The 9,169-nt window shown below is 45.1% G+C and overlaps 1 protein-coding gene across 1 annotated transcript; it reads right to left on the reverse strand.

The window, feature by feature from the left end:
• Nucleotides 1–6,480: 6,480 nt before the first annotated feature.
• LOC147444679 (polyphenol oxidase I, chloroplastic-like) lies at nt 6,481–8,446 on the reverse strand. Its single transcript, XM_086527921.1, has one exon. It carries the CDS (start codon nt 8,340–8,342, stop codon nt 6,711–6,713), a length of 1,632 nt encoding a protein of 543 aa, XP_086384047.1. The 5' UTR covers nt 8,343–8,446; the 3' UTR covers nt 6,481–6,710.
• Between the last annotated feature and the right edge of the window lie 723 nt (nt 8,447–9,169).

The raw sequence follows: 9,169 nt of genomic DNA on the forward strand, positions 1-9,169 counted from the left end.
TTTTATATCCCAACGAGCTTGCTCAGCCGTAGGCAAAACAACTCTAGCAGCAACAACCCTACCACCAAAACCTGCAACATCCTCAACATCGCCTACATTCTCAGAACCATGATGTACATCAATGCCCTGCACAATGTTCCAAACACCCTTTGATACAAGGACATGTTGCATCATGTAAGCCCACATAGGGTAATTGTCCCCATCCAACCTATCCTCAGCAGCAAACATCTTGAACACATCTGTGTTATTGTCATCCATGGTGAATGTTGCACCTGATGTGAAAACTACCCAAAAAGAGGAGGAACAAAGTGGGAACAATACATGCTATTACGGTAGCCTAAGTGACTACCCACAAACTTAGCGAGCGAAAACATGACCTTTTGCCAAAAGAGGAAGAGGTGAGAGAAAGGGAGAGCCAAAATTTGGAAGGGATGAGGGAAAGGGGGATTTTTGTAAAGGCGTTAACACCAAATGCGTTTCGCAATTAGCTCATCAGTGGTGTAACCCATACAAGAGGTATAGGAGGGTTTAAATAGGTATCCAGCAGAGGGGGGTGAAGGGGTTCCCAAGGAAGCAAGTACAAAGTATAAAGAGGAGGCGGCCTCTTCAATAGGGAAGAATTATCTTTTTAATGGGGTAGGAAAAGGAGGAAAAGGGGAGGTTTAAAGAGTGCAAATTTCAAGGGGGTACAAAGAGATGGGTACTTTGACCCAAATTAATGGAGAAAAGGGAGAGAGAGAGGGGGGGGGGAGAAGATGGAATTCACATGGTTTGTACCCGTAGACTAGGGGCAAGGGACAAAATCTAAGAAAAGGGAGAAGTAGGAGGGGGAAAGGGCGAAGGAGGAGAAGGGCTCTTACTAGATAGAAGGTTGCCAAGATTGGGTGCATTCAGCCAACAAATTAGTGGTTTGGAAAAAGGGGGGAGTTCGGAGTCGCTTTCCAAATGCTTCGAGAGAGGTTGGTTGATGGAGCGGGCTAAATTGAGTTGGCCGATAAATGGCAAAAAAGGGATTTTGACAATAGAAGGCGGGGCAATCTTGTGGTTACCTTTTAAAAGGATAGAGGGCCTGGAAGCATAGGTAACATAGAGGAAACATGCCTTCAAGAGCGGTGGAGGGCAGCCTTTTGCCCTAAGCCGGGAGAATAAGAGGTTGCGAATAGAGATAAAACCCTCTAGCGAGTTTTCTCTAATGATATACCTCTTGAGCTCTGCTAAAATAAAGGCAATTTTTTGGTGGGTAGGGTGCCAAGACTGCCACGGGATGTAGTTGTATGATTTAAAAGGCTTTTGGTGGCAGTGTGTATCCTCCAAGGAACAAAGAAAAAGATAAGCATCTACCACCGTAAAATTCGACCCCATAGCGGTGCCCTTAACCTGATGCCAAAATTTTCCTTGGAAAGAGATGTAATGATGGTTGAGAATGAGAGAGGCAAGGGAAAGGATGAAGTTGACTTTTGGATAGGGAAAGAGACCTTGGATAGAGTTTTTAAGAGCATAGAGCCCTTCTAGTTGGATAGGGATTCTCAGGTAAAGGGACTCAACATCAAAGGTAAAGAGAGTAACATGGGGGGAGAAGGTGATGGAGGCTAACTCTAAGATAACAGAATGAGAGTCCTAGAGCTGTTGTTTTTTAGCTAGGAGAATGGGGAAGAGTTGCACATGTAGCCATTTCGAGGCATTTTCTAAGATATACCCTTTGTAGGATCAAATGGGGCGGCCTACAAGGGTAAGTTTGTGGATTTTCAGTAAAAGGAAGAAGGGACAAGTTTTGGGAATAGCTTGAGAGGAGGAGAGGATGAAAGGTCTTTCTTTGGAAGGGAGGAGATGAAAGTGTGTAACAATGGAAAGAAGAGTGGATTGGACAAACGACAAAGGAGGTGAAGAGATAGGAGAGTAGGTGAGAGGGTCCAAGAGGTGGCGTAGGGCTTCTTTGTACCAATATTGGGAGAGGATGACGGAGCCAAGATTTTTATCGGCCGGTTTGATTATAATTTTACGATCATTGTTGAGAGAGGAAATAGCGTCCAATAGCAATGGTTTAGCATAAAAGGGTGGAGAAAAATTAAGGAGGGGTTCTAAACGAGAGAAAGTACAATCAAAATCCATCCTAAGGGTGGTGGAGTGAGAAGGAGGGTTCCAAGAGGGATTGGGGATAGAAAAGGAAGGACAGAGAGGGAGTGAATTAATAAAAAAGAGTTTGAGTTGTAGGCTCCTCTCAAGATTGGAATAAGCCTTGAAGATAGAGGAGGAAGGTGGAGGAAGGGAGGGGGGAATGTAGTTGAGTCCAAGGCCAAAAACTTTACGCTCCGTGGAGGAGAGAGGGCAATTAGCCAAGTTGTGAAATGAGAGGTTGGTTATTTTATGCTCAATAGAAAAGATTGTTTGCTTACCCAAAGCTAAGATTTTGCAGAGAAGTGGGTTGGTGAGGGGAAGACAATATTTAGACCTTTTCTATAATTGTGGTAAGAGAGAGGAAGAAAAAAGGAATTACCGGGAGGAGGGGTCCAAAGGTAAGGAAAGAGGGGTTTGGGAGAAGAGCAAGTGGACCCAAGAGGAAGGGTGCTCCAACCCTATTTCTTCCTCCTCCATTGCAAGTTTTTTGACATTCTAGGATTTTTAGGGAGGCTATGCTTAGGATGGGGGTTGTTGAGGGTGAGAGAAAGGGGTGGAAGTAGAACAAGGGCTCAAAGGGTAATTAGGTGTTTTCGATGAAGGGGGGGAACAAAGGTGACATTGGGAGAGGGGGGAGGAAAAAGGTGGTTCTTGTGGGAAGAAGTAAGGGGAGGTTTACAAGGTGTGGAGGGGGAAAAAAGGATCCCCGGGGAAGAGGATTTGGGCTTTTTGAAGGGTTGATGCATGACCTCCTCATGAGAGGCTCTTGCCAAAGGGAGGGGTTTTTTATTGTGGATCACACGATGGGAGGCTTTTTTATATGGCGGCCTCTTTGGTGGAGGTGAGAGAAAGTTCTTCATTTGAGCGGTGACTTCATGATGCACCAATTCTCCCACCGTTTTCTTTTTGGGTAGAGACTCCGCGTCCTCCAAAATGGTAGCTTTCACCCTCTTCCTAGCATTATGTGCTGCCGAGTTCAAAGTGGAGGCCAAATGGTAGCATTTTGAAGTAGAGCATCAAACTCATGAAGTGAGGAAAGCTTCCAAGAGAGGAGTGATTGGCCCAAGCTGAAGGTTGGACTCTTGGAAAGAAGACGGTAGCAAGCTTCTTAGTGAGGTCTAAGAGCCTTTCTTCTACAAGGTCGTGGTAAGAATCAAAGCTTTTTTGGAGGTTGTTGATAACAATACTTTGGGCATGGATGTAGGCTGGGGTGCAATCGAATTGAAATTGGATATTAAGGGATTCTAACTTGGCACTCAAGAGTGCTTGTGCTTGAGTTTCCTCCAAGGAGAGGTGGGGAGGCTTCATGCATAGACTCAATGGGGCCTTTTGATTGGCGAGAAGGTTTTGCAAATGAGTGAGATGTGAAGTGGCTTTGTGTAGCTTATGGTTGAGGGTTTTAAACTCTACCAATGAGAGTGATACAATCTTGTCAAATTCCAAAGGCTTGTTGATGGCAGGAAGAATGGGTATAGTTTCCAAAAATGGATTAGTAGCAAGGGGTGGGGTAAACACCAAGGAGGAGGAGCTAGCGGAGAGAGAGCCAAAAGTGGTCGAGAAAGTGAGAGGGGGGCTTGAGAGTAGGCCGCCTTGCTTTGACTTGCTAAAAGCACCATTACGTGAGACAAAAGCCGTATTCGCGTTGCCAAAGGCTTTGGTAGAGGGGAGGGAGAGTTGATCAAGATCTTCAAGGGGTAGGTTGGCCATGAGACCCCGTATTTCCTCCCGGCCAAAAAAAGTTTTTTTGAAAGAAGTTAGGAAGGAGGAGGTGGGTAAACCCGAGGTGTGTAGCATCCCCAAGGTCGGGTTGAGTAGGGCCGTTGCCGAGGTGAATCAGGGGAGAGAGAGGGTGGAGGTAGGGTTGGGAGGGCAAGAGGACATCCCGGATCTTGTGGAAGTGAGGGTTGTCAAAGGGGTTGTTGCGTAGGTTGCTTGAAGGTAGAGGGGGCTGAAAAGGCTGCCGACAATCGAAGGGCCCATGGAGGAGGTAATTAGCACATGGTTAGTGGCTCGGATGGCCCGTTGGGAGAGCCCGTGGCTCCCCCATGCCCCCCCCATGGCATAAAATGCTAGATGCAACAATTTCCTCACCGAAACTGAGATCATGTATTGTACATCTGTCATCCACAAACGTGACTACAAGACCAAGTCTAGCAAGTGCAGAGACGAAGACAAAAGATTCTTCTTGATGTCAATTACATACAATGCATCAACAAGTGTAAAACAATTGCCATTTGCAGCAATAAGCACACGATCTTTCCAACTCCCTTGATTGGATAAGAGGCATTCTTGGCACAAGTGACTGAATTCCCATGAGGGACATCCTCGAGAGAGGTAAAAAAGTCACAATGAGAGGTAATGTGCTTTGTAGCACCACTATCAAAGTACCACACTTGAGCATCTGCAGCAACTGACAAACATGCATCATGGATAGAAGGATCATAAGGGTACTCTGCACTAAAAGCTTGTTCTGCATCAACATCAACATCACAGTCTCCTTTCATTGAAGATTCAACAATAGCTGGATTTGTAGTGGAACCAGCATTAGTAGTGGAACCAACCTCTTTCTTCTTAGCCTTTTTGGCCTTCAACTTAGGACACTGCTTGATCAAATGATCATTAGATTTACAATAATGGCAACGCATCGTCTTTTTCCCTTATCACCAGAATTCCCAAATGAATTGTTGCCGACAAAAGCATTAGGAACAGGCGATTGACCACTCAGAGAAGAACCATGAGAAGTGGATACATTGTTGTTACCACCTTTTCTTTGAGCAGCAATAAAGGCCTGTTCACCTGCACGCTGTCTAGTCCTTTTTTTTGGAAAGTGACTCTTGCAACAGCAATGTGCATAATGCATAAAACTTGACAACTTCAGGATTTCCTTAGGTCATAAGTCTCCAAGTACTAGCAAAAGTCTGGTAAGAATCTAGCAAGGCATCAAGAACATCTACACAAGGGAGCTATCTAAAATGATTTCACCTACAGAAATAAGTTGCTCATTGATATCCTTGACACCAACAAGGAAATTTTCCATGTCATCTTCCAGAATCATACATAATCTTCGATCCAACTCTTTACGCAACAATGTAAATTTTACCTCATTGCGACTTGCATAAAGACCAGCTAGAATATCCCAAACCTGTTTTGCAGATTTTGCTGACAAATTATGTGAGGAGTAATAGTGCGCTTCACAGACAACACAATCAATGCATGAGCATGTGCATCTTTTATATCCCAACGAGCTTGCTGAGCCGTAGGCAAAACAACTCTAGCAGCAGCAAACCCTACCATCAAAACCTACAACATCCTCAACATTGCCTACATCCTCAGAACCATGACGTATATCAATGCCCTGCACAATGTTCCAAACGCCCTTTGATAGAAGGATATGTTGCATCATGTAAGCCCACATAGGGTAATTGTCCCCATCCAACCTATCCCTTGTCTTCATGTCTCTCCTTTGTAAGGCTTTAGTAGGCTCACATGGAAAGCATTGTGTATGAGCCAATGACTAGGCAACTTGAGTTGATAGGCCATCTCATTGATTGGTCTAAGAATCTAGAAGGGATCGTAGTACTTTTTTGCTAACTTAGCAGAGTACTTTTGGTGTCCCTTAGGATTCTTGCTCGTTGTGTGTCTTAATCGAGCCTTGGGAACTTAAGCAAGACCCAATAATTTTGTTTAAATGCTTGAGCTCTCCTGTGCTTATTAGCAGCAGCCTTTGCCTTTGCTGTAAGATAGAGATAGCATCCTTAATCTTTTCAAAAGATTCTTGTAGGTCTCAACTATACTCATCTGGAACGAAGATCTTCTTGTGTACCTTAAGTAGCAGGGGAATTTTAAATCTTCCCTCTATTACCTCAAAAGGTGCTTTTTTGGTGGAGGTATGTATAGTGTTATTGTAGGCATACTCCATCAATGGTAAGCACTTCTCCCATTGGGATCTTTGATCTACTTCCATTACATAGGCTTTTAGTAGATCAAGAATTGGCGAAACCCCAATAAATTTAATAAATTTCAAAAGCCCAAATTTTTTCTTCTGGAACCCAATAAATTTCAAAAGCAGCACGAGAGAGAGAGAGAGAGAGAGAGAGAGAGAGAGGCTGTTGGTCCTGCTCCAGCAATGAAGCCCTTCGGGCTCGAGCAGCGCTTCAGCCCGCCGGCCCCAGCCTACTCATTATACTCCCGGCCCTTACTTTGATCATTGGTAAGGCGGCGGGCAAGAGCTCTCTCTAAATTTTGTAGGCTTTCTCACCTTCAAATGTAAATTTGAAGGAGGTGGAGAATCAGTCTGAAAGGGAAGCGCTAACCATGTATATATATAAGGGAGATAGAAACGTCTAACAGAATAATATTTGACAGACCTTCTTCAAGGGCCTTACCCACTTCGATTCAACAGAGTATTATTTAAACTAGCATGTATTATTAACTTATATTATTATTATGGAAAGCTTATATTATGCTGTGATTTTCAGCTCTAATGATATATTGCTTATATTATGTTGTGAATTTGCTTCTGATGATACTTGCAATCATATATTGCATGTTGGGTTTGATGATGATCTAGTAAATATATTCTTGCACATTGTAGCTTAAATATAAGCACTCATTCCATCCCATCTTTGGTATGGGATTGCGTATTCAACAAAGGCACTAAGAAGGACAGTGTTTCCTTGGGCTGGAAAGATCGATAAGTCCGGGAGCCTAGGCACCAAAGTGACAACAATCCTACTCTCTTCTGTCAAATTGAGGTCTACCAATCTCTCACTTATGTCAAGCCTCACTGTGTTGTTGCCTATTTCTGTATCATCCCCCACAAATGTGAAATGTGTGTAACTTATCTCAGTCACATACTCTTTGCACCCCGTATTGGTAGTCGCATTCGCGGACGGAAAATTGAGGTATACATCTAGCCTCATCAATGTGTCATTGTAGAGCATTGTCAGCACCAAATGGTCATGCAAGGATGGTGATGCCTTGCTCACCTCTGGATCCCTCTCTACAATGAATGAGCACGGAGTCGACTCAATCCATTCCCCTATGATGCAGACCGTGTCGTCTGCGCCCAACGTCGCCGGGGCTAAGCTCCTCTTCTCTGGCACTGCACCCACCCATGGCGTCTCCACCTCTTCATACACGTAACCAAGTAAAGAGGTGTTGCTAGCATCACCTGCCCTCACTCTGACCAACTCAGCATCTTCGTTGTAGAAGAGGAATTCTGCGTTTTGGTAATCTTCATCGTCGAAGTCTTCATGGTCAGGGAGGGCTTTCCAGAGCTCCCAGAAGCGGTCGATTTCAGCGTGGTGGGAGTAGAAGAGGGGGTCATGGCCGGATGAGAAGAGGGCGCCCATGTGCTGCCAACCGATGGCCGATTTGTTTCCAACCCAGCTGTGGATGGTGTTGTGGGGCTGCCACTCGATGGTGCCGAAGCCGAAGCCTTCCATGGGGGGATCGTCCTGGCGGTAGGGCCAGCCGAAGAAGGCGGCGCGGTCATGGGCATCCCGGATGAGGGCGCGATACATGGTGTTATCATTTTCCTGCAGCTGGACCGGACGGGGTCGGATATCCGTGTCGACGCCATAGTCGAGGGCGACCGTGGCTGGATATTCATGATTGGAGTCGCGCAGCACGCCGGCCGACAGCACCGGATGAACGGCAGAAGAGTTGATAGAGAAGAGCCAGGGGATGGAGGCTCCGTCCGGGTGGTCGTAGTTCCAGAAGGCCAGCGCGAAGTTGGGGTCGTCCCCCAGCAGTCTGGCCAGAATCCGTTCATGGAAATAGATGTACCAGCGGTGGAAGGGGAAGAAAAGCCAGGTGTTGTGCACCTGAAAGGGCTGCGTCGAGTTCATCTGCCTGTAGACATTGTTGCAGTAGGCGCAGTGGATGTTGGCCTGCTGGCTGAAGGAGCGGGGGTCATCCGCCGGCAGAGCCTTCATTAGGGTGTAGGCGCGGGCAAGCTTTGCCGAGTATGCATCATCGGCGGCATGAGCCGGGCGGCGGACTCTCAGCAGGGAGCCGCCGCCCGTCGGCCGGAAGAGGCGCGGCTCGTAGTAAGCCGGCGGAGCGCAGCAGTCGTAAGGCTCTTGCCCACTGGGAAAGTGCTGCGGAAGCTGGCAGCTGCTCATGTTGGGGGCAAGCACAGAAGCGCCCCCTGCGATGATCATTCCACTGATCAAAAGCAGAGAAAACACGGACAATATTAGGCTCTTGTGTTTACAAGCCATCTTAATTTTGTGTTTCCCAGCCCTCGAGCTCTATCGTACAGGTCTTATATGTACACACATATCCTTATATTAGAAAGCACCACTCCTACTCCCACTCCCGCTCCTAAGCTACCCTCACTAACTTGCCATTCACCGTTCACGTGATATTATCCAACGTGATACTCAGGTAGCAATCGCGTGTCGATCCTTAATAATCATAGAATTTCTTAATCATAGAATATTAGTGTGTGAGTCCCTATGATAATTTTGGTAACCACTGAACCACCACTAACCCAATTAAAAGTTCACTTTCAATTGAAGCTACCGTTTTGTAACTTGGATTTTTTTACCCACTACCAATGTTCATTTTTTCACACATACAAAATTCCTTTCCTTGAATTTGCCAAGAGAAAACTTTTAAAATTTAGGTTTTTTTGGGGGGTTTTGTAACAATTTTTTTGCATTTTGGGGCAGAATTTCTTCTTTTCCCTTGCTCTCAAACGGCATTTTGAAATTGAAAACAACCCGATATTAAGCCGAGACACATTTTTCCCAAACACTGCACACTACCATTATATGGTGACACAAGTTTCCCAAATAGTTACCACTTGGGTTACAGTTTATATATGTATATGTATATGTATATGTATGTATGTATATATATATATATATATATATATATATAAACACCTCATCTTGATTATATATCCTCAAATATGAAAGCTCCTTGTAATACAAGAGTCACCATCTCAATTACAAATGTTAACAATTTGTAACTTGAATTTTTGAGAATGTTATCAGTGATGGTAATCTTCTACAAATTTCAAATTTATACATGTAGGCTCCTT

The sequence above is a fragment of the Adiantum capillus-veneris genome, chromosome 13, assembly GCF_014529385.1.
Source record: "Adiantum capillus-veneris isolate H3 chromosome 13, ASM1452938v2, whole genome shotgun sequence".
Lineage (NCBI taxonomy): Eukaryota > Viridiplantae > Streptophyta > Polypodiopsida > Polypodiales > Pteridaceae > Adiantum > Adiantum capillus-veneris.

Bases quoted from the DNA above. Each gene is read 5' to 3' on its own strand.
- LOC147444679 (XM_086527921.1), bottom strand. From the start codon at position 8,342: ATGGCTTGTAAACACAAGAGCCTAATATTGTCCGTGTTTTCTCTGCTT.